General features: G+C 50.3%; 1 protein-coding gene across 1 annotated transcript; it reads left to right on the top strand.

Annotated features, from left to right (window-relative positions):
- Positions 1-5,272: 5,272 nt before the first annotated feature.
- FHAD1 (forkhead associated phosphopeptide binding domain 1) lies at positions 5,273-23,268 on the top strand. Its single transcript, XM_031062934.1, has 28 exons — positions 5,273-5,368; positions 5,612-5,818; positions 7,770-8,034; positions 9,100-9,191; positions 9,464-9,688; positions 10,312-10,435; positions 10,791-10,921; positions 11,645-11,710; positions 12,104-12,196; positions 12,595-12,702; positions 13,109-13,192; positions 13,926-14,078; positions 14,412-14,607; positions 14,921-14,991; positions 15,299-15,436; positions 16,208-16,315; positions 16,508-16,597; positions 16,782-17,007; positions 17,498-17,579; positions 17,978-18,093; positions 18,737-18,896; positions 19,224-19,332; positions 20,527-20,662; positions 20,943-21,070; positions 21,420-21,515; positions 22,111-22,331; positions 22,717-22,882; positions 23,158-23,268. Exons 1-28 carry the CDS (start codon positions 5,273-5,275, stop codon positions 23,266-23,268), a joined length of 3,798 nt encoding a protein of 1,265 aa, XP_030918794.1.
- Positions 23,269-24,660: the final 1,392 nt, after the last annotated feature.

Genomic DNA, 24,660 nt, shown 5'->3' with positions numbered 1-24,660 from the left:
TTAATACTAGGTATTAACACTAGTAGTATTTAATACTAGGATTCTCTAAATGGCAACATACACCAAATCAAGTGTGTCTCATAGTCTGCTATTCAAAGATCAATAAGAAGCCTATAACATGCAGCTTGGGATCTATCTGGTTAAACTGCAGCTCTAAAACCTCTGATAAATCACAGCCTTAAAGAAACTATTCCTCAGGCTGAAATAATTGAAGCAACATAATAGCATTCTCATTAAAAATTGTGTCCTTGCATATAGATAACACAGAACATTTTCAAATACCAAAATGTGTTGAAAAATCGATTTAGTTTGGTTTTGGGTATTCTGTGAATAGAGCAAGTTACCATACTGTACTGGTGCTAAAATATAGTTTTAATGTGTCCAGTTTCTAGAGAATGTTTATGGGATAAGAACAAATACTTGCAAAGGTCTGGTTTCACTTCTGACCTCTTCCAAACAGTTGTCTCTGCTCAACTGCCTGTATGTCATTATTCTGAAGTGCTCATGTAAAAGTACATTTTTATTTGTACCTGCAGATGACTTGCTTCATAAAATATAAAAAAAAACTTTGCTTTTAATTACTCAGGAAAAGGATTTTGTGAAGAACAGCTGTATTACTTTCCTATGACTATTAGGAATCAGAGGGGTATTGATTAGAAATAGATATTTAGATGAAATATTGTTTAATCAACTGCTCTGTATGATAATTTGCGTTTCAAGTGATTACAGAAGAATTTTGTCTGTATATATTGCAAGGCTGAGAGTTTCACACATATCTTGCATATCTTTAGTATATGGATTTCCACAGAATGGTTTCTTGATAGTTTTGAAATGGGTCTGTAGTTCAGCACCAAAGAAAATTTGAGGGAGCACCTGCAAAGTTTTCAGCACACACCATCACTATTTTCAGGTCTCATTGTTATAAATCACAAAACATCCTACAACTTCAAAAAGCAACAAATAACACATATTAGTTCATTGTTTCTAAAAATGCAGCACATAAAAACTATGAGGGTCAATGCCAAGATTGGGACCCTAAGTGCTGTTTACCTAATTTTTTTTTTTATGTTGAAACATTAGGAAAAATGGCTTTCTTACAGAAGAAAAAAACAAATAAAAAAGAAAACAAAACCAGCCCTAGGCCATAGGTAAATGCACCACAATGCACTCAAAGAACTGTTGAGAGATAAACTTTACGGAATATAGAGATTTTAGAGGAGCTAAGATTTTAGTTAGAGATAAGCCTTATTGGAGTTAATTAAAATAAATGGGTAGGCCTTGATGAAGTTAAGAGTTAGTAGTTAACTAAGAATTGATTGCTTGTCAACATCAAGTTTGGTTAGCTGGGTTTCTCATGAAGAATATAGAAACTGATCAATAGCTTTTAGGAACTGAAGACAATTGTAGGCCTCCTCTGTTCTGAAACCAATTAAAGATGGGGAATGGGAGTTCTACCAATGTGTTCATTTGTCATATTTGCATTGGAAATGTAGAACATTCAGAAGGAGGAAGACTTCATTTATTTCCTCATTTTCGGACCCCTCTCCATGAAAGGGACCACCAACTCATTTTGAGGAACAAACTACACATGCTTAATAGCTTTTGAACTAATTACCATACGAAGCAGGGAATGGGATGTTATGAATATGCATTTGTATTTTGGGTATTCAATACTTGCATAGATAAAAGGACTCTGTAATCACCTGTAAATTGTGGTGTGTATTTGGGAGCTATCCCACAATAAACATACACTTTCTCACTTTAAACTGTTAGAGAGTTTTTGTCCGTCACAGTTGAACATCGGTACTAGATCAATATCCATATTTGTTAATAAATCACTGTGACAAGGCAACACAAACCATGCTTCCATTTCAGGGTAAAAAATGTAACATAGCTGCATGTGGGCAGCACAACAGGGCCCAAGCTGGTTTCTTGTCAGATATTGAAGCAAAAATTTTCACTGCAATATTTTCTATGCATCACATGCCTGGAAGAAAGATCTCCAGAATACAAGTAATTATTTTTTCAAGTTAACAACAGAAAAGGAAATTCAAAGGTTCTAAAGATGCAGATAATCTCTAATTTTAGACATAATAATGCATTTAATGTCAATTTAAATCTTCTCCCTACTTATCCTACCTTCTAATTAACTACTCTTCTTGTTTGTCTTAATGTAGTTTTTTAGGAATGTTGTTTTTAGGAATGTTTTACTGTTGCTTGTCTGAAGTCAGAAGCCTTTTTGGAGTTCTATAAATGGAACACATTTTAAATCTTAAATTCCTAATTTAATATTGAGAGACATCAAAAAACTATCAAAATTTAGTGCAAGTACTTGGCTGCTCTTGTCACAGGGAGAACAATGTGATGGGAGGGAAAGGACAACAATTTAAGGGAGGGAACACCTCTGCTATAGAAGCAGGACCAGAGAGTTGGGGTTGTTTAGCCTGGAGAAGGGAAGGCTCCAGGACTTCTAATTGTGGCCTTCCAGTGCCCCATGGGGCTGTGAGAGAGTTGGAGAAGGGCTTCCAACAAGGGCAGGTAGTGATAAAGCAAGGGAAATGGCTTTAGGATAGAAGAGGATTGGTTTCCATTAGATATTGGGAAGAAATCCTTTCCTGTGGTAGTGGTGAGGCACTGGCACAGGCTGCCCAGGGAAGTGTGACAGGAGTAACCCTGGAAGAGTTCAAGGCAAGTTTAGATGGGGCTTTGAGCAACCTGGTCTAGTGGAAGCTGTCCTTGCCCGTGGCAGGAGGAAGAGACTGGAAATAGGTCATAGTTCAGGTCCCTTCCAGCCCAGGGATTCAGGGATTCTAGTGTGAAAAACACATTGACTCTCCTGGGAAAATTTTAAAAGTTTCATAAAGGCTAATGGGAGACAAAGATAGTAAAGCAAGGATTAGGGTCCAAGAGCACACTGTTATCTTCAGGGATACCCCTTAAATACCTTTTCCCTTACATCAGCCTGTTGCATATTCATGGCCCTTTATGCATAGTAAACTTTTCCCCAAACTAGTTTACATGTTCCAAGAATTGTTTAGCATGGCTCCTCCTTGGATCCACCTTTCTAGAGCATGGGTATTCCTTGGGTGTGGTTTTAGTCCATTCTTATCACCTCCAGGTTTTGGGCCTTGGTCCACACTGTCTTCAGACGGTGAGTGCTGATTGTTGGCAGATCTGTCCAGGTGTCCTCATCCTGTGTGCATTGGATGTTATCCCATCCAAGCAGGCATTTTAACACAAGCATACTTATATCAGCTATTTCACTAAGCTTAATTAACAACAGAAATAAAAACTATATAGCAAAGTTACTTTACGCATATAAAATCCATTTTCATATTTGTGAAAAACCAATATTATAATATGTACCTGTAACACAGAATTTGCTGAACCTCTGACTGCCGTGATGCTCAGATGCTGTCCAGGTGCACTACACACCTGCCACCAGTGGCAAGCCTCTGCTTCTGAGTGTGTGTTTATCATTTGGAAAAGGTACAGGACAGAGTATCTGAGATGGAGGGAAGAGAGAAAACGAGCAGAGAGACAAGAAAGTAAGGAGACAAAAGAGTAAAAGGGGCAAAGCAAAGAAGAAGTAGAAGAAAAGAGAGAGATGGAGAGAGAGCAGGACAAAGAGAGAGAGAGACTGAGAGGCAGGGAAGTGAGCAAAAGAGAGACAGGGAGAGACCCAAAGTCAACACAAAACACAAAGAAAGAAGAGTAAATCACACCAAAGAAAGAAGGAACAAAAAGAAAAATCTTTATCACAACTTCATAGCATTACTTATTTTGTTACACTTCCTCAGATATGCTTCTGTGCAGCTTAGTCATGTGAGAAACAGTTCACCATTTAAAACTTTTGTAAAAGTTTATTAAGGGATCAAATCCAGCGTTGGGGTGCTTGGCTATTTGCCAAAAGCATATGGTTAACTTAGCACCATGTTCTCTATGTACTGGTACACTGCAGGGGGTACAAGCATATTCATAAGAATTTATACATATTCAAACATTCCTTTGAGTTTAGATGTGCTTCTTCTTGGTTTCGACTTTGACTTGTCTTCATGCCATTTTGTAGATTAAACCAATATATTTTATTTCTTCTTGTGGTTCCATCCTGTTGTATTTTCACTCCCTGATAATGACAGTCAATAAATTCTTCTTTTTTTCAGTGCTCTGGTTTCTGTTATCTTGTCTTTTAGTTTTCCTGAATGTGGGAAATCACCTAATTATTTCACACCATTTTCCAAGTTAGTTACATGAAAAAGCATTTTAACATTTCACAGTCTCTATTATACTACAGTCTAAGATAGTACATATTACACTACTATTTATAAAAGCTATACAGTGTATACATAAACTGACAGATTGTACTATATCAAAAGCAGTAATTACAAGTTGTACTACATCAGGATTTTTGTGATCAATAATACCTTGCAAAAGTGGATACATAAATGCGAAAGCCAATAACTATATTTGTTATTTATATCAGTCATTTGAGAGTAAAATTTGACATCAATTTCAACGCAGATTAATACAAGAGCACAGAGTGACAGGACAAAAGGGAATGGCTTCAAACTGCTAGAAGTTTTCAGGGAAGCTCTGATTTGCCAAACGTGCTACTTCTACCTCAAAAAGGAACACAATGAAATCTTGCAGGACTGGTGGGGGCAAACTGGGGGGTGTTGGTGGCAAGTGGGTTTTTTCCTTTCTATTCTGTTGAAAAAAGGGATGTGGCAGCCTAAGGCCAAGGAATATTGATGGCAAAGCGCTCATGGGTGACAGCATCCACCTGACAGCAATGTTTATCCTCTTCCCTCCGGCTGCAAGACCTGTTTCTGTGTGTGTGTTAGCATGACATGAAATAAAAAATGAGTAAAATGAGGGCAAAAAGTCCTAGCAGGTGGCAGGGCCCCTGTGGGGTTTGGGATACGCATTCCCACGTGTGTCCCCAGCTGATGGGATCGGTGGCCACGCCAGCGCAGAGCTGTGTTGTGCTGCCGGGACAGTTGCTTGGAAAAAGAAGGGAAAAAAAACTCTAAACAAATCGAAGAGGAAAAGCTCACCCAGGCAGGCAGCAGCAGGCTCCGGCGTGGCCGAGGTTTCCAAGGCTACTGCAGCCACACTGCCAGCTGGGACACGGCCTCCTTTGGGGTCATTTTGTACAATTTTTACAGTTTGAGTTGGTACAGCCACTCGTGGCTCAGGTTGTGCGTTGGGGGGAAATTGCTGACTGGGGATTTATTTGTTTGGTGCAAGCCTTGCAAGGGGGGGTTGGGCAATGCGAGCTTTCCTAAAGAGCTCGGAGGGGTGTTTCCAGCTGAAATCCTACACCACGAGCATCGGGAGCCACAGAGGGGCCGACATCGTCCTGCAGGTAGGGCCGAGACAGCTGAGCATCCTAAAACGGGAAAGAAGGGAAGGGAAGGGAAGGGAAGGGAAGGGAAGGGAAGGGAAGGGAAGGGAAGGGAAGGGAAGGGAAGGGAAGGGGATGTGATGGAGCCGTCTGTGTAAAGTGTGGAGGTACCAGTTTGTGCTGGAATTGATGGCCAGAAAAGGGGCTTGGCAAAGCAGGGATGAACCTGGAACCACCTCCAGCAGCGTTCCCTGTCTGTCCCAGTCTGCAGGGGTAGCAGAGCGCCATGCAGCCCTGACATTCTCCACCTCAGACAACAGCTTCATCCTTCAGGACTTCAACTCCCCCCACGGCACCTTTGTCAACAGCTGCCAGGTGCAGAACGCGGCCGTCAGGGTGAGGCCGGGGGACATCCTGAGCTTCGGCACCGCGGGAGCGTCCTTCGAGCTGGTGCTGGATGGGGCTGCCCAGGTGGGGCTGGGGATGCCCGGGGAAAGGTGCCCGGGGAAGGGTGGGTGCTATGGCCCATGGAAGGATGCCTGGGCAAGTGTGGGTGGGCATGTCCAGTGAAAGGTGCCCGGGGAAGGTGGGTGGGTTGGTGCTGCTGTCCAGGGAAACCTTCAGAAGCAGGAACTTGCTCCCAGCTCATCTGGAGATCCTGAGGAAAGGTGACAAAGATGAGTGTCAGAAAAATCCACAAACACCAGAGGTTTATGTCCAAAAAGGAGACAGAGGAGTCCTTCACCTTTATTCAGATAATTAATTCTCCCAATTTATCTCCCAGATTAATTATTCTCCCAATAAAGGGAGAGAGTCCACTGGAGCACATGCCCCTGGGGTTTTCTCTCTCTCAGGGTTTCAGAGGGTGCAGCCTCCTCTTATCCTCACTCCCAGCTGCATGGTGCCTGTTTCCTTTTCCCCTGGCCGAGCTACTAGGAAGGTACAGCCTTCCTGAACCACCTACCACATATTTCCCCCTTGAACCTACTGTTTTACCCCAAAGTTCAGGAGTTCAGGCTTGTGCAGACCCTTGCCTATCTCAAGAGCCAAGCTGTCTGGGCTCTACAACAAACCTGCTGCCCAAAGTCAGGAGAGACATTAAGACCCATTTCAAAGACGTCAACACCCATACCTTGACCCATCAAATATTTGTAAAGACAGTAGCTCACATCTTTCCTGTCGCGGGGGAGGAGGAAATGAAAAGCTGGAGCTCCCTCTGCTGAAGAAACTCAGGCAGTTCGGTAGGAAAATGGAAAAGCACGGGACAGAGATGCATTAGCAAAGGAAGACCTGGAAAATGTCCTTTCCCTCTATTTGCATTTTATGTTTCCTCCCAAGCCACTTAACAACAGAGAAGCTGGGTTTCAAATAAAACACGAAGGAACTGATAATCCTCCGTGATATTTTTATTATTTTGGCTCCTGAAGAACCCAAGCCGCTGCCTAGGTAAAGCTAGATTATGCTGGAGCGGTGAGCAGCTGAATTCCCAAGGGCAGGTGAGCACAGGATCGGGTCTGCACAGCGATGCAGAGCCTGTCCATGGGGTGCCTTTTCCTCACCCTGGGATCCCCTTTGGTGGGGAGGCTTTGAAGCCTGACCCTGCTGCCTGCAGGGAGGGAACCACCTCGGCTGTGAAGTGTCTGACGAGGGGAGGGATGTCTCCTCTGAGTCTGAGAGGAGGTGCTGTGCAGAGGAGCACACCCGGCTGGGAATCACACCCTGCCATGCCCAGACAGGACTCTGTCAGGTTTTTGTGCCATCTTGCTGGGAGCCAGCACCAGGGGCAAAGCAGCAGGGCTGGGATGTGCCCTGGGAGAAGGGAAGGTGCTGGAGGTGCAGGGAGCCTGCACTGGGGTCTGGGGCTCTGTTAACAGCCGGGGGTGGAAGGACCCACGCCCAGGTCTGACCCCGCTGGCAGATGTTTAATGCAGCCCTTGTCACTGAGACCTTGGTGGTGGCTTGTCCCCACTGTCCTGGAAAGCTCTGCTCTTCAGGAGATCAGCACACAGTGTCCTAATTCCCAGTCTGACAGGCCCAGCTGATGGGAAAGCAGGAACACAATGAGAGGCTTTGGTTTGCCTGGGAGAATGGGAGAAACAAGTGGGATAGGACTGTGTATGAGCCAGGAGAGCTGTGAAAGGAGTGCTCCTGGATTGTGCAAATGATGTGCAGAATTAGGGCAGTCAGATGCAGAGGGAAAAACTCAAAAAGCAGAAAACCCCAATAATTTCCTTCTGTTTCAGCAAAGCATCTGGATGCCCTGATTAAAATCTGATCCTCGCATAGTGGAAATGGGAAAAATCTAAAATCGTGCTTCTGCTTGGTTCTGTGCCTGGGTTTTTTCCACGACACAGTGCACGTGAATCCAGGGATAAAATATTTCCTAAAATCTTGCAGATAACTTGGTGCTTTCCCACCGTAGATGTCCTGTCCGCCCTTGAAACGCCGCGTGGGGTGGAGTGGGCAGCTCCAGGTGGTTGCAGAGCCCAAACCCCGGACTCCTGCATCTCCTCTGTGCCTGCCCTCGCTGCAGGGGCAGCTTCCCCCCGACTCCCTGGGCAGAGGGGCCCCCAGAGGCCACGTGCCCCATCTGGTGCTGCCAAGGCGACCTGCGAGCGCCCGGGACAGGAGCACAGCCAGTGCCACCTCTCTGGACACCTCCAGCAGGACCTCTGCCGTGAGGCCAGGTACTCCATGGTGCCAAAGCCAGCCATTTCTGTCCTGGTGTCCTCACAGAGCCACTTGATTGATTGGAGCAGAGCAGTGACAAGCATTGAGCAACTGGGTGCAAGTCACTTTCCCCTGGAGCTGAGCAAATGCATGTGTGGTCCTGGCTGGCATTTGGGTCAGGGAAGAAATGAGCTGTGCCATCCCGAGGGGAATGTTGTTGCCCTTGCAGAGGGACATTTCCTCTTCTTTTTTCCTGGTGTGTGACCCAAAAGGGCCGTGACTGACTTTATCTGCACCACTGACTCCTGTGCCTGTTCCTGACTCCTGTGTAAAGTGGGTTTTTTTCCTCCTTTGAAGTGACTGTCTCAAGTGAAAGCACTTTAAAATAGATCTGTATCCAGTGCACCTCTGGAAATAAAGTATGTGATAGAGCAGGGCAGAGGTGAGGGTTTGGGCTGGAGAATGTGACATTTCCCATGGGTGTTGTGGCCTGGTGCACAGTGCTGTGCTTTCCTGCTGTGGGCTTGGGATTTTTGAGCTGTCATAAGCAACACAAAGTCAGCAGTGAGGCAGCAGCATGCAGTCCCAGTGCTGAGCTGCAAACCTCAGTGAGGGCAAGGGCAGGGACACACACACAGCCAGGGTAGCACAAACTCCTTTTTTTGAGAACAGCCCAAAGGATCTCCATGCCCTAATGGCAGTGAGCAGAGCTTTTCCCATGTGGAAAGACCAAAAAGCACAGCTTTCTGGGGGCTGGCCAGTGCTGAAAAATAAGGGCAGCCTCTCTCTGAGGTGTGTCTGCTGCTTTTAGGCTGTCTTGGTTCCCAGAGGGGAATTAATTCTCTTTTCTGCAGGGTTTTCATTCCCAGAGGTGCATTAACTCTCTCTTCTGTGCAGACTGTTTGCAGTCTAAGTTTTTTGCAGCCTTTTTTTTTTGATTCTCTGCTGGTTGTGAAGTGAGCTCATGCCCTGAATAGTGGCCACTGCCTTGGAGTAGTTTTGGGACAAGGGAATAGGGTGCTGCAGGGAGGGGTTTTGCTGCCTGCAGCCAACTCTCATGCTGATAATTTGCTTTCTTCCAGTCTCAGCCAGCTTCTCAGGTGATGGTGCAAGCAGTGTGGGGAGAGCTTCTTCCCTGGGGCCTCACAAGGTGGATCTCCTCCTGCAGGGGAAGGTAATGCTGGGGAGGGAGCGGGGAGGGAGGATCCTGTCCTCGGCCTTGGAGGAGCAGGTGAATCCTGCCCAATGTCTGTGTCCCGCCAGGGGTCCCAGCAGGGTGTGGGGGCTGCCACCAGAGCGGCTGGATGGGGACAGTGGGTGGCTGGAGGATGTGCCAAGCTGGGAACAGAGAGTCCCTTGCTGATGGCCTTGAGTTGGTACCCCTGGGCAGGGGTCTGGAGTTTCCGTGGCTGCAGACTGACCAGTGGCACCTGGATCTGCCCGCAGGGTGAGAAGCTGCTGGAGAAGGAAGTGGATCACCTTTTTGGTTTGGAAACAGAGTTAAAAGGGAAGGATGTGGTGATGAGAGACCTACAGGAGGAGATTGCAGCCATGGCAAAGAAACTGGCCCAGGCAGCAGTGAGGAACGAGGCTGAGCTGACCCAGAAGCTGCTCACCTTCAACCGAGAGCTGGGAGCCCAAACAGAGGAGATCAAAGCCCTGAGGGAACAGGTACTGGAGGCTTCCATAGGCACCGAGCAGGGAAAACACCTCTCAGGTACAGGTTTGTTTGTGGGGTAACAGCGAGGTTTGGGCAGGAGAGGTTTGTGTGTCTGAAATCAAGGGAAATGAGGGAGAGAGCCTTCTTTCCTTCCTTCCTTCCTTCCTTCCTTCCTTCCTTCCTTCCTTCCTTCCTTCCTTCCTTCCTTCCTTCCTTCCTTCCTTCCTTCCTTCCTTCCTTCCTTCCTTCCTTCCTTCCTTCCTTCCTTCCTTCCTTCCTTCCTTCCTTCCTTCCTTCCTTCCTTCCTTCCTTCCTTCCTTCCTTCCTTCCTTCCTTCCTTCCTTCCTTCCTTCCTTCCTTCCTTCCTTCCTTCCTTCCTTCCTTCCTTCCTTCCTTCCTTCCTTCCTTCCTTCCTTCCTTCCTTCCTTCCTTCCTTCCTTCCTTCCTTCCTTCCTTCCTTCCTTCCTTCCTTCCTTCCTTCCTTCCTTCCTTCCTTCCAGAGCACATTTAGGATGCCATTTGCAGATGCTAAAGAGCAGTCCAACCAAACCACAAGTGCCAGCTGACCCTCTCTGAAGGGGTAGCAGTCAGTGAATGTTCTGGTGAGGAGCACAGGTAAATCTGAGTTTTGCAGATCAGTGACCTGCAGAAAGGCTCAAACCAAGTTTTCAGCCATTCCCTCCACGAGAGAGACCTGGAGATCGGGAGGCTGCGGCGGGAAAGTGAGAAGATGAGGAGGGACCAGGCTTCGACCGCAGGTATTGTATCCCTGGAGCTTTGGGTCAGGGCATGAAGCAGACTGGGACTGGTTCTGGATAAGGAACAAGCATTGGACAAACTGTACAGGCAACAAATTTTTCCTAGTGCCTTGTGGGAAGGGACCCTAAAGAGCACCTCATTCCACCCCTGCCATGGCAGGGACACCTTCCACTGTCCCAGGCTGCTCCAAGCCCTGTCCAGCCTGGCCTTGGGCACTGCCAGGGATGGGGCAGCCACAGCTGCTCTGGGCACCCTGTGCCAGAACCTGCCCACCCTCACAGGGAAGATTTTCTTCCCAATATCCCATCTAAATGTCACACCTGGGTGACCTCTGACCAGAGTTGTTTTCCTCAGGTCTGGTCAGAAACATGCAAAGAGAGCTCCTGCAAAAGGAGCAGAAAATCCAGCAGCTCCAGCAAGAGACTGAAAAACTGAGTAAGGAAAACCGAGAGAAGGACAAGCAGCTGGCCGTGGTTTCAGCCAAGGTTGGTGGCACTAATTAGGGGCTCAGTAATTTATGACCCCCTGCTTGACATGGGGATTAAGGTGGGAAAGCAGGTGAGAAGGGTGGTGCTTCTCTCTGGTGAGGATGGTTGTATCACTGGATATAGTGGTGATGGTCCCATGACCATGTCTGGGTGTGCCAGGATGCCCATGGATCAGGGTCTCCTTCCCCAGCTGGATCTCTCTCCTTGCTCTGCATCAGGTACTGTGTGCCCTGGGCTCCTGTGAGCACGGTAGCTGTTTGTACACACAAAATATTCCTGCCAGGGTCCTCCCGAGGAGCCATGTCACTGTGCCATGGGGCTCCCTGTGGCCCAGCCTGGATTTGTCCTTGAAGAAGTGGCTTGTGCAGCAGCAGGTTGTTCCTCTGCATGGGCAGCTCCTCCTCAACTGGCAGAGCTGCACTGGGAGCATGATAAGGGCAGAGACTGTGTTGGCTGCAATGTACCAGGAGATCACAAGGATTGACTTGTGAATCCCAGAACTGCTGAGGTTGGAAATGACCTGTAAGATCACTGAGTCCAGCCATTACCCCAGCACCACCAAGGCCACCACTACACTATGTCCCCAAGTGTCTTTTAAATTCCTACAGGGATGTCAACTCAACCACTGCCCCGGGCAGCCTGTGCCAGTGTCCCATTCACAGCAGGAGCAATGGTATCACTGCCATGATGGTTATTTTCCTTGGTTGCCATTCCTTCTAGTGCTCGAGAATTAAAGAAGAAACAAAGCATGAACTCAGAGAGCAAGAGCTAATCTCCTGCAGAAATGTGAGTCAAAAGTCACTTTGGGTAGGCAGTGGCTGCAGGAACACATCAGTGAGGGAATAATAACTGGGCATTGTAAGGGAGCTGTTTGGAACTCAGCTCCTGTCCTGAAAGGCACATAATGGGCATAAGACTGGGGCAGTCCTGGATCTGCAACTCTGGTTTACAGTGTGAAGGGGAGGGTGGGGGAGAGGGGGCCTGGGGGGGATGTGATCAGAAATCAGATTGACTTCCACTTGTAAGCTGATATAACCACAGTAAATGCAGGTTAGAAGAGAATTCCAGTAAACAGAGTGAGTTAGATGGGCAGAAAATCTTGCTGATCAGTGGAGGTCATCCAGAGGGGCAGTGCCCAGCTGCCCTGGTGAGACCCCCACCCTCCCTGGGCTCTTGCAGCGCATCGAGGAGCTGCAGCGGGACCTGCAGGGGCTGCAGGGGGAGATCCAGAAACATGAGAGTGTCCAAAAGCAACTGGCTGAGAAAGCCAAGGTACCGTTGGCTGCAGGGGACACACAGAGTGAAGGTGCCATCATCCCAGAGGGGTGGGATGGGGACCAGCAATCCCTGGGAGCACAGGCTGCATGGCCAGGGCATCCAGCTGTCCTGAGCTCTACCATGGACCCTGATGGAAGAAGAAAAATATATGGCAGAGTGCCCTGTGTGGGTGTTGGGTGAGGAAGTCAAGGATGGACAATGTCCCAGGGCTGAAACCCAGACAAAAAGTGCCGTGAAAGGTCGATACTGCAACCCCACTCCCTGCACTAGGACTGCTGTCTGTCTCCTGGTATTCCAAAGGCACATTTGAATTTGTCTGATGGGAACAGTGGTTGAAATGCCCATGGTGTGGTTTTGGACGTCACTCTGAGATGCCAAAGCTCTCGTTGCAGGCAGAGGAGGAGCTGAGGGCAGCGTGGTCTCAGCAGGCACAGCAGCTGCGGGAGATGGAGCGCAGGGAGCACCTGCTGCAGTCTGACATGCAGAGAGCTGGGGAGCAGGTAGGGATGGCAGGGATGGGAGCATCACCACTGGGCCATGGGCAGCACAGGGATGCAGCTTCCCATGGGGAAGATGTGCTGTGGAAACAGAAACCCAAAGTCCTGAGCACCAAACCCTGGCACGGGACTTATTTTGTCATTGGGTGAAGTATAAAGGGTTTATCCAGAATTGGTGTGGGCAGTGTGGACAACGTAGCAGTTTATTAGCATACAGAAAAGGAATTCTCTAATCTTAGTTATGCTGTCTGGGAGCCACACCAACCTTCCTCAGTGCCTGGGTAATGCTGCTCTGGGCAGGGACAGCCCTTTGCAGATAACATCACGCTAGATATGGACCATCAGTGATCAGCAGAGCGCCTGTCAATGATTGGTGGTGTTTGTTTCCATGTGTGGATCCCTGCTGCAGCTGGAGTCCTTCAAGACCCGAGTGATGCAAGTCTGTTCTCCATCAGCAGCTGGCAGCACAGGGAATCCAGTAACAGAGCAGCAGGTGAGTTTGGACAGCAGCTCACAGAGATGTTGGGAGCCTGCAGAGCCCGAGCGGCTCACGGCAGCTGCTGCAGAACAGCCGTGGTGCCTGCTCCATGTGCAGTAGGGCTGCAGCACCCAGCCTTCTCCAGAGGAGGATTAGGGCTGTGGCTGTCCCAGGTTAATGGCACTGCTCCACTGTTACAGCAAACCAGCCCCTGGCCGGGTAATAATTGGCACAGACTCCATGAATTCACAGAAGGCTGATCAATAATCTTTATTAAGAAACCCATTGCTCTTTTTATATCCTAGTTCCCTACAGGTAGAATTGATTGGTCTTTTAATTAAAATACTATCACACTGGCTAACTAAGAAACCACCCTTTGGTAAACAAATCTCCACAACACATTCCACATGTTCACAATACCAGGTGCAGCAAGTTAAGATAAGAATTGTTTCTCATTCTTTTCTCTGATCTTCTCACAGTCTTTCCCAGAATGATGCCTGGGAAAGTTGTGTGTTTCTCTCTGTGGCCAGAGCTGCTGCCACACTCCATGACATGAAGGGGACACAGTTCTTTTTGTCTCCCAAAGCTTAGAGGGAGTCAGTGGTCTGCAAGAGAGAAAAGCCAGAAGTCTGATGTGGCTGCCAGATTGCCCCAAGCCTCAGTTGTTGCTCTCTGAGACAATCCCTGGCCCCTCAGCTGGAAAACAGCGTGAGCCTTATCCTTCTCTTTCTTCACCCACTTTTGCCAGGTGATAGAGAAGGTCAGGCTGATCTCTGATGAGAACAAACAAAGTCATGAGAGAGAGAAGAGTCTGCAGAAGGAATTAAGCTCCAGGCTCGCGAAGGAGAGGGAGGTGTCTGCAAACATCGAGGTGTTCAAGAACTCCCTGCAGAAGCTCCAGGTCAGCCCTTTAAGTACTGAGGACCAAATGGCAGCTGGGAGATAGTGGCACAGGGTGTTTTGTTGGCGTGAGGGAAGGTCAGAGTAAAGACACAACCCTGAAACAAAGCATCATCCCCAAGTGTTCATGTTCCCTGGAGTTTGTCACAGATTCTCCATAAAGCCCATGCTGTTCCTCCCCCTGCCATGGGCAGAGACACCTTCCACTGGACAAGGTTGCTCCAAGCCCCATCCAGGCTGGCCTGATGTTCAGTAATGTTGTGTCGTTTGCCAGTCCCTGAAGGCCACTGGCAGTGGAGACTGCCTTGTTCCCCACTGGTTCCATTTGTTCCAGGCTTGCCTGAGGAGCCCCTGCAGCAGTGCCAGCCTGCGAGGGGAGCTGGGGCAGCTGGAGCTGTTGTGCCTGGATCCCTCTGTCTCAGCCATCAGGACAGCAGTGGTGGACATGGCACGTGGTCCCCTGTCCTGGCTGGAGGGTGCAGAGCAGCTCCTGGACAGCGCCGGGATGGACCTGCACACCTCTGGCAAAGGTCTGTGTCCCTGGGAATGTGGGATGTCCTGGCAAGCCAGATGTATAGGAGAAAGTCCAGCATGAGCCACTCCCTGGGGACAAAATCACAGAATCATGGAAATTTTAAGGCTGGAAAATACCTCCGAGGTCACCAAGTACAACCATTAAGCCTGCACTGTTCCCAAGTGCCACAGCCTCAACTTTTTTAACACTTCCAGGGATGGTGGCCTATTCCAATGCCCTGACCATCCTTTTCATAAAGAAATTTTCCTGGATATCTCTAATATGGTGTGTGAGCACCCCACACAGTGAGGCTCCGTTGACTTTTGCAGGGCTGTTGGCTGCTCTCAGGAGCTTGTTGGAAAAGAGTCAGGAGATGGCACAGAGGAATCAGACATTGCAGGTACAGAAATATTTATGCACATAAACCAGGTGGATTTGTGCTCTTTCTGTGGGTAAATATGATGGCAGTCCCAAGCAAGCCAGTGTAGCACCTGGACTGGAGATGTGCAGTGTCTGAGATCCCTGAGTCTACAGGAAATGTAAGGTAAGGGAGACAGAGCCCACTGTCAGTGTGTCCTTATCCCTAGTGCAGCAGGATGGAGAGGAGATCTCTTTTGTGAATTTTTTGTGAGTGAATGTACATGGGAGGTTTACTTCTTGCCCTGCTGCTGACACACTTCCTTTAATACCTCCATGTCTCCCTGTAGGAGCAATTAGAGAAGCTCCAGGAGCTGCAGGCAGAGCTGCTGCAGGAGCACACAAAGGAGCTGGAAGCAAAACATGAGCAAGACTTACAGATAAAAATCCAGCAACTTGTCCTGGAAAAGGACAAGGAGAGCAAACAGGTACAGTGACATGGTTGCTGTTTCAGAAGAGGAATGTTATGCAGGAAAAATGGATGTCTATTGGAGTGTTGGATAACAAGAGGAGGAACCTCTAGCTCCAAACTGAATGCCGTCCCAAGGGACTGGATATCCTTCCACATGGATCCAGGTGATGTAAACTCGCAAAAATACCCATGGTGGAACTGGGAAGCACCTGCAGGTAACATCAGGAGGGGAAAGCAAGGAGCATCATGATCCATGAGCTTAGGGAAACATTGCACTGCTTCTTCTCAAGCCTTCTCTCCCTCCCATCCTCCCCATGCTGGGGTCCTGTTGGCTCCTTTTTGGCAGGAAAAGGATATTCCTGTGGAGCAGGGGGGCAGCAGTCCCCCTCAGCCCCAGGGAGGCCCAGGCCATGGCACCAGTGGCTCTGGTGTGGGGTGCAGTGTCAGTCAGGGTGTGAATGGGGGTTTTGCCATGTGTGTGTTGTGATCACGGTGACCTTGTAGGACAGTTTCCAGTCTGCTTCTGTGTCTGGCACCTTGGGAATGGTGGTTTCCTGGTGTTCTGAGGATTCAGGCAAGGAGCAGCCAAGCAGCTCCTACCCAGTCTCTCAGCTGTGCTTTTCCCCAGGTGCTCCCATCCTCTCTTTCACTGAGTTATCTTGTGTCCTGCCAAGCTTTTCTCCCATCATCTGCCCCTGCTCTGGAGCAATGACCCTCCCTGCTGCTTTCCTCCTTGGAGGTGAGGTCTTTTTTTCCTGAAGTGAATCTGTGGTCTCTTGATTCACAGATTCTGGAAAGCGCTGTCACTGCAGAGAAGGACAAGTGCAAGAAATCTGTGGAGGAAGAACAGAGGAAGATCCAAGAGTTGGAAAGCCATCTAAGAAGCATGGCTGAGGTGAGCATGGGAGGTGAAGCAGAACAGTTCACTCTTGGAATGAAGAAAAGGGAAAGTGTAATGTGATGCTCCAGGGGCTCAAGTCAGTGGAAGGGGTTTCCCTGCCCCCCCCCCCAAATACACAGAGAGCAGCTCTGCACAAAGAAAGGTGGATTCCTGGCTAACCTAATTACTGCTAATTTCTTCTGGTAGGCAACAGCAAGGAAGGCAGAGGAGCAGGAACTGACAGAGGGAAAGCTGAGAGAAGCTTTGCACGAGCTGAAGAAAATCACTGCACAAGAGGTACTTACTTGCACCAACCTGTGCAGGTGGAGGATGCAGTGCTGGAGAAGAAGGCTTCCCCCATCCCTGAAATCCTTCCCTTCCCTCCATTCTTGTGATCACCATCCAGGAGAGATGATGCTGATGGTGATCCCCAAAGAAACCCCCAGTGCTTCCAAGCAAGCTCCCACATCTTGTTTCCCAGGCTGTGTTACAGCAGCAGGTGCTCCAGCAGAGCCAACAGCTCAGGGCTGTCCAGGTGGAAAATGAGCTGCAGAGGCAGAAACTGCAAGAAGAGGTAGCAGGATACAGGGAGCAAAGCAGGCAGCATTCCCTGACCATCCTGGCTTTGGAGGACAGGCTGCTAGAGGCCACTCAGCAGCAGAAGGTGCTGGAGGAGGAAAAGGCAGCACTTGAGGAGAAGAAGGAAGGTAGGTGAGGGTTGTATGGGATGTGCCTGTACCAGGAACTGACTGGGTTAACACGAAATGTGTGTGGAGATGGAACAGTGAACAGCTCCTATAGAAAACATTGGGAAGATGTTGAATGAAGGTTATTCCCCTGCAGGACAAGCTCTGTGAGACCCTGCAAAAGCCATTTCGTTGTTTGGTGGTTTTGGAGAACATTTTTTCATTGTTTGGTGGTTTTGTCAGGGCTTTGCCACTGGAGAAGGCCTCTTTGCCCTCTAAAATTACAAGACTGGCATGCTTTGGGCTTCTCCAAGACAGAAGCAATCCCAATCAAGGCTGGATGTCAAGAATTGTCCAGATGGCCTTGGAACTGGGCTCTCAGGGACACGGGTTTCCCAAAGAGACAGTCCTCAGAGCTGCCACATGAAGGAAATTATTAGTGTAGCAGAAGCAACAAGCATGTAAGTGTTACAAAGAAGTAATAGGCCTTTTTTTTTTGTCTGTCCTTTAGGACTTCAGTGTGATGCCCACAGCTCAGCATCGGGAGCTTGGCTGGAGATTTGTCCTGCCATGGAGTCTCATGTTTGTCTGAGGTGAGCAGCACTCACTGATGGTGATCAGAGATGCTTAGAGAAGGGCAGGGACCACTTGGGAGAGCCTAAGGAAGTCCAACGCCACTTGTCCCAAGATCTTTTCGGTCTGGGACAGGACTTGAGTCCCTTTGCTAGGCTGAAGTGATTCTAAGGGCAAAGAGCATCAAAGTGATGCCAAACAGCACAAGACAATCTGCCATCCCCTCTGGATGGCTCCAGGTGACAGCAAGTGGTGTGGCCAATCCCACACCACAGGGTGACCCCAGGGGACCAAAAGGCAGGTAAAAACAGAATCAAATAATAAAATATTAAGGAGGAATGCAGCACAGGAAGGCATGCATGGGCTCCCTGCAGTGAGGTTTCCTGATGGCTGTGAGATCTGCACTGATCTTTCCCAGGAAGCTACAGGAGGAGCTGGCAGTGGTGCAGGGCACGCTCCTGGAAAAGAAGGCAGTCATCAGCAGGCTCAGCAGGGAGCTGTCAGAAACCAGAGCCAGGATGTCGGACTTGAGAGGTGGGTGATGTGCACTGTGTGCCTGCCATCGTCCCCATCCTCCTCCAAGCACACACAGATCACAGGAAATTGATGTCACAATTCTCAGGCAATGCCTTTTCCTGCTGGGGGCAAAGCAAGCAGTCTGTTCCCTTTGGGAAGCAGAATTTCTCCCCATCCTTGGCTAAGTAATAGCAGTGACAGTGAGAGAGCAGAATAATCAGGGGAAGAGCAGGTAGACAAAACTGAGCTCAGAATCACACTGGTGAACTTCTTGGAGCTGAAGATGTTCTAAGCCAGTGGACTGGGAAAGCCTTGCCTGGAATTCCTCCATGGGCAGGGCTGTGAACATGAGGACAGAGCCCACGAGGAATATGTGGAGTCAAAAACTGCAAGTCAGAAAATGCTGGTGACCTGTCCTCCTTCAGTCTGAAGGAAATTGCCACAGCAAGGAATTGCCCTGGCTTGTACCTCCACAAAGAGACTGGGATTTAGTAAAGCAGCATGTCCTGTTGGCTTGGCCCAGGATCTGAGGGCAGCTGTCAAGGGCAGGACTCTGCAGGGATGAGCCCCATTGTTGCTCCCATGAGGGTGCACCAGCTGCAGATCCCCCAGGAGTGGGTGATGAGTCAGCCAGCATCCCACGAGGCTGTTCTGTGCTTAGGGGAGCTGAGTGAAGAGCAGAAGGTGGAGCTGGAGCACAGCCAGAGGCAGCTGAAACACCGGGAGTGGGAAGTGAACCAGCTCCAGGAGAAGCTATCAGAGATGTCCAACCTTGTGGAGGAGAAGGATCAGGCCCTGAGAGCAGCAGCTGAAGAATTAAGGTACACCCTGACATCACCCAAGGCTTCACGGATGCCACTCTGTGTGTCCCCAGCAGCTGATGGTGTTTAGGGTTCTCCTCAGAGCAAAAGGCACATGTGAGAATATCAGGATGAAGTTCAGCTCTGAATCCATGACACCGGAACTGAAATGGGGGTTTAGTGGAGCTCATGCCAGTAGATCTGTTACTCAGGCACTTGTATCTAAGCGAGTGTTCCCACCCACACCATGGTAGTCATCAGTGGGTGCCCAGGGTGCTGCTCTCCACAAGCTGTTTGGGTCCCCTTCATCCATCATGGGGTCCCACAACTTCTTGTCTCTCCACACAGCCAAGCCCAAAGGCGCTGCCAGGTGCTGAGGGATGCCTCCCAACAAACACTGGAGAACACAGGGGATGCTCCCAGGACACCAGTGCAGCTGAGTGAAGCCTCCCAGAGGGTGAGTGCTCGTGGAGAGCACCGAGGTGTGGGTTTGCCAAGAGCACTGATGGCACGTGGTGTTTCTTGGCAGCACGGTGAGAGCCAAGCCTGGAGCTGCCCTGCCCTGGCCCGAGGGTGGCATGGCCGGGCACCCTTCCCGAGCCAGGGCTGCCTGTGCTGCCTCTGATCCGGGGAACCCACAGCCCCCACCAGGCTGCTGCTGGTTGATGAGCTGATGTTTGCACAGCACTTTGGAACCACCAAGTGTTGTGCGTGCTAATGGCTGCGTTAATTGCCAATTAGAGGGAACAGCAACATGCAAGCATTCCTTCCTTTTCCCAGCTTGCCGAGCTGTGGATACTGGCCGTGCAGGTAGTGCAGAACCAATTCTAGGGTTGGATGTGCAGAAGTAGGGGCAGCTTGTTGCACAGGACAGGAAGAAACACTCCTCATTCTCCTGTGCCAAATCCCTGTTTGATTTTCCCGAGGCTGGAAAAGGGAAGAACTGGCAGGTGGTGGCAGCAGCAGATGGAGGGGCTGTGGGAATTGTACATTCTGTACAGCGAAGGTGGCAGCCAGCAGCGTGCCAGCGAGGCCGGCTGGCTGCGGGGGCGCTGTGACTCACAGCCAGCTGATGGGGGGCGGGAGGCACTGCCCGTGCTGCTCCACATTCCCTGATGGGGAGGGCGAGATCCCAGTGCTGGGGGTGCCAGTCATGGGCAGAGATGTGGGGTGACAGCAGCCAGGCCAGAGCTGGGGGTCTGCAGCCATCATCAGTCCTGTGGCCCTAGCCCCATCACGGATTTTTGGATGTTTGTCATAATGTGGGGATCTGGATGGGGCTGGGGGAGGCAGGGCACATGTAGAGAGTGATGTCCAAGTCTGTGTAGGGACACTCTCTGAAGTGCACCGGTGTCTGTGTGTAGATGGCAAACGCTCTCTGGTGGTGCAAACAACGAGGGGAAAACGCCAACATGGCTGTTCAGAGCTGTGCACCAACCCTCTCCAGAGCATTTGCAGGGTTCATATCCTGACCATGGCACAGCAGAGCAGGAAGGAGGTCTCTGACAAGTCTCCTATACCCCCCAATCCCTGGAGATGCTCCCCAGGCTTTGTTCTTGTGCCAAGTGCCCAGTGTCTGGCAGCAAGGCTGTGTTTACATTGAGCTTGTGCTGTGCCAGATGCAGACTGGGCAGAAGCTGTCTTCTTTCAGGAGCCACCACCAGACTTGGCTGAGCTCGGTGCGAAGTGCCGAGGCCTCAGGCACGAGGAAACGATCCAGCGCCAGAAAGAAGGTTTGGCCGAGCTCCGGGAGAGAGTGAAGATGCTGGAGAAGAGACAGTGCTCAGGTGAGCAGGGCTCTCCCAGAACTATGGAATGGTTTGGGTTGGAAGAGACTTTAAGGACCATCTTGTTCTGCTCCCTGCCATGGGACACCTGCCACTATCCCAGGTTTCTCCAAGCCCTGTCCAGCCCGGCCTTGGGCACTTCCAGGGATGAAGCAGCCACAGCTTCTCTGGGCAGCCTGTGCGAGGGCCTCCCCACCCTCACAGGGAGGCTGGGAAAGCTGGGCAGCCTCAGAGTCGTGTGGAGAGTGGAACAATTTGGCAGCTGCTTGTTTGCCTCCAGGTGCTGTGAAGAGCGATTCAGAGCCACTGGTGGTCTGGATGGAAGACTTACGAGAGAAAATCGTCCAACAAAGAGGTCTTGAGCTGGAACCTGCTCCTGTGTTGGGAGAAAAACTGAGGGCTGGCAAGGTAGGGAGGCAGTGTGTAGTTTGTAATGACTGTGACTTTGTTTGGAAAGTGCACCCTGGGAAAGGGAGAAATAGGTTTTCAGAGCTGCTACATGAGAAGTCAGGGTAGGAGATGCAGCTGATGGATGGCAGGCAGTGTTCCTGCAGAGGGTGGCAGCTCCATCAGGACCAGCACATTGCCTGGTGCTGTTGGAGCAGCACCAGGGGTGCCGTGGGCTGAGCGGGGTGGGAGGCTTGGGACCACAGCAATACTGGGGTGGTTTTCCCGTGGGGTGAAAGGGAGGCACAAGGCCACTTGACCAAAAACCAGGCCCAACATGGGCTCCATGGGTCTTTCCCTGTCTTTGCAGGTTCCTGACCATGTTCCTAATGGGAGCTCACTCAGGATGACCAACAGCACAGTGAGCTTGGAAATGGCTGAGGCAACAGACTTGGGTGAGAAGATGGTATGTCAGAGATAGATGTGGTAAATGGTGTAGAGTGTGTGTACATGCCCAGAGTGTGTAGAGTTTAGATGTTTTTTGAAAACATTTCAGAGGTGTGTCACATCAGGATGCTGCAGGAATATTGAAGATGAACTGCTCTGTGGTCCAGTTAAAGTCACCTCTGTCCATGGCAGGGGGGATTGGTTTGATGACCTTTAAATTTCCCTTCCAATCTAAACTATTCTATGGCCCAGAGCACATTGTGTGTCTGCCAGGACATCCTGGGACCCCAAAACATGCCATGGTACATCAGAGAGGCTGGGGAGCAATGGAGGGAGCTGCCAGGGAAGGGGTCCATGGGTAGCACAACTGGTGGGTTGTGCAAGGGGGTTTCTTCCCTCCAAAAATGCAGGGAAACACCCAGCAGGGAAAACAGTCATCTTAGAAAAGGAAGCAATCCAATCCCATTGAGCTGTGCAGCTGGGAATGAGATGCAAACCTACTTTCCTTGGGACACTGTCATGTCCTCAGGAAAGCAGACAGAAAGCAGATGGCTGAGCAGCGTGATGGAATGCAGCAGACCTGGTAAATAATGCATTCCCTCTTCTTCCCACAGTACCTTGATGTAATCGGTGCTCTGGGAAGCCTGGTGGAGATGAAGGAGCTGTCAGGAATGCAGCCTCTGCAGCACCTTCCTCAGGAGAGAAGGGCAGAAGTGGGACTGCAGAGACAGAAGGCCCTGGAGCTGTTGTACAAAAAGATCAGGAACCTCCAGGTTCGCCTGGAAAGGAAAGAAGAAGTCCTGAAAGATTATGAGGGAAGTGTGGAGCAGCTCAGGTATGGAAAACCAGGGTTATGAACAAGACCTGGTCCTTGGATGCCAAGTGACAGGGAGCTTGGGGCAAGAAGTGACATGACACTGCTGAGTCCTGTGTCTGTGTCTATGGCCACGGTACAAAAGTCAAATGTCAAGAGGAGTGCATCTCCCAGTTCTCTGCAGTGCTACCTTCTGCAGCCTCACGCAGTTGAGCAGTGTCAGAGCCAGGAAAGCCTTGCCAGGTTCCCTTGTCCTGGGTGGCTGGAGCCTGGGACAGCAGCAGCATCAGCTGGGGCAGAGGGACCGTGTCAGCAGGACCAAGGAAGGCATGGGAGAGCACAGCTGAGGGTCAGGGCGTTGGTAAGGGGAAAGACCAACAGAATCCTCCCCTCCTGTTTTGCACAGGCAGAGCCAGGCTTCCCTGCGGAGGTGTCAGGAGGAGATGTCCAACCTGGAAGATGAAGCCCACAGGGAGGCAGAAGAGAAGGCTCTGCTGCGAGAGGCTCTGGAGAGGATGCAGCTCCAGCTGGATCAGGAGAAGAGGCTGCGGCAAGCGGCCAAAAGGCACAAGGTGAGAAGGCAACACCCAACTCCTGCTCTTTGTACAACAGCCAGCTCCACCTGTTGGGAACCATCCACAGAGTGGTCAGTTGGACCATCCCAAGAGGCTGGAGGTTCCAGGCCCCCAGTGCTCAGCCGCAGCATCGTGGCCACATCCCTTGATGAGGTTGGGGAGGTGCAGACACCTGTAGCGATGGGTTTGCACCATGTATGAGAGTGAGGGAGAGGAGCAGTTCATGCTGAGCTCTCGAGGTCAATGCTGTGTCTGTTGTCTCTGTTCTGCAGCCTGGAGCCACAAAGACTCTCTGCTTGGGCAAGCTGAAGGCCAAGGGGTGCATGGCAGGTGCTGCCAAATTGGGAAGCTCATGGGAGCAGCACCACAGGGACCTTCACTAGGGGGTGGTCTGCAGTAGGAACATCATCGCTGTGGACTCTGTCAGGGTGGGGGTGGCACAAGGTGAGGGTGCATTTTGAGGAGCTCCAGTTTGTATCCTGTAGCTCCTGGGCACACTGGTGTGACTGTGCAATGTAGGACCTGACTTTCCCACAGTCCATGTCCCATAGAGTGTGGTGGGTTTTATGGCAATGGAAAAGGTGGTGAGGATATATCCAGTGTACATGTGTGTGTGTATTTGTGTGAATACAGCCCAGTGTCGTGTGAAGTCAGTTGTGGGGGGCATGTCCTGTCCTTGCTGAAGTGGCCTCAAGCACATGAGGCCAACATGGCTTGAATATCCCTTGCAATCCTGTGTCCTCCAGTCTCCATCGTGTCATGGGGAGACTGGAACATAAGGCACGATGCAGTACGCAATTCTGGAGTTCCTGGAACACCCCAGGAATGCTGGACCTGCCACCTGGGAAGGGGGAGACTCAGGACCTATGTCAGCCACACCAGTACTGCAGCAGCATGAGGACAAGCTGGGGAGATGGGAGCGACATGCCTGTGGGGTGGGGTGATGGCACAGGCACTCACTTACTGATTCTGATCATTAACAAAGGTGAGAGCAGACCCTGGATTTTGGGGGGCAGCAGTGTTTTGGGGAGGGGGTTCCTGCAGGCAATAGGCAGCTCCAGCACATCATCCCTGCAGCTGCTGTGCCTCAGCACCACTCGGAGCAGTCCCTGTGCTGAGTCCTCTGCAGACCCCTTCAGCTGAGGATAATTTGGATGTGAGCAAAGCCCCACTGCAGTTTCTTGGTCTTTATTTTTTAATAGGATAAAAAAGGTCTGGAAGGAGAGGGCTGCAGTGGGCTGATGCAGGGCTGCATCGTCTCTGGGCATGCAAAGCACCCTTGTGTGCTCGGTGGCCAATACCTAGTGGGGCTCTGGGCATTGGTGTGGCCTGGTTTTCCTGCTCCCTGTGCTGGGAGAAGCTGGATGCTTCCCTGTGTGAATGCCTGGGTTTACTTTGGGACAAAGCATTACCTTGTAGGCTTGAGTAGGTTAAAGGTGCTGCCGTGGGCATCCTCTGCAGGTGTATCTGGAGATGTTGGGCTGCTCCACGACTCTGTGTGTCCTCTCCATGCCACCCTTGGCAAACTCTGGATCAGGAATGGATGGAGATGGCAAGAGCACGGGTGGTTGTGAATGTACCAGACTCCCCGTACCCTCCTTCGAGCCTATGGACTCATAGAATCATGGGTTGGTTTGGGTTGAAAGGGACCCTAAAGATGGTCTGGGGGGATCCCACCGGGGTATGGTGATGCCGGGCCCTAAGGATCATCCCAGGCTGGTCCCGCCGGGGGATTGATGAGCCCTGCGGATGCTGCCGGGGGGGGGGGGGGGGGG

The sequence above is a fragment of the Geospiza fortis genome, unplaced genomic scaffold, assembly GCF_000277835.1.
Source record: "Geospiza fortis unplaced genomic scaffold, GeoFor_1.0 scaffold353, whole genome shotgun sequence".
NCBI lineage: Eukaryota > Metazoa > Chordata > Aves > Passeriformes > Thraupidae > Geospiza > Geospiza fortis.
The sequence above is the reverse complement of the archived record's forward strand: the minus strand, read 5'-3'. Positions and strand labels throughout refer to the sequence as shown.

What these genes read in the sequence shown, in the direction of transcription:
- FHAD1 (XM_031062934.1), top strand. Translation starts at nt 5,273, where the DNA reads ATGCGAGCTTTCCTAAAGAGCTCGGAGGGGTGTTTCCAGCTGAAATCC. An exon ending in GAGTCTCATGTTTGTCTGAG is followed by an intron (nt 17,580 to 17,977) that starts GTGAGCAGCACT and finishes GATCTTTCCCAG; the next exon opens with GAAGCTACAGGAGGAGCTGG. An exon ending in GCAGCAGCTGAAGAATTAAG is followed by an intron (nt 18,897 to 19,223) that starts GTACACCCTGAC and finishes CTCTCCACACAG; the next exon opens with CCAAGCCCAAAGGCGCTGCC.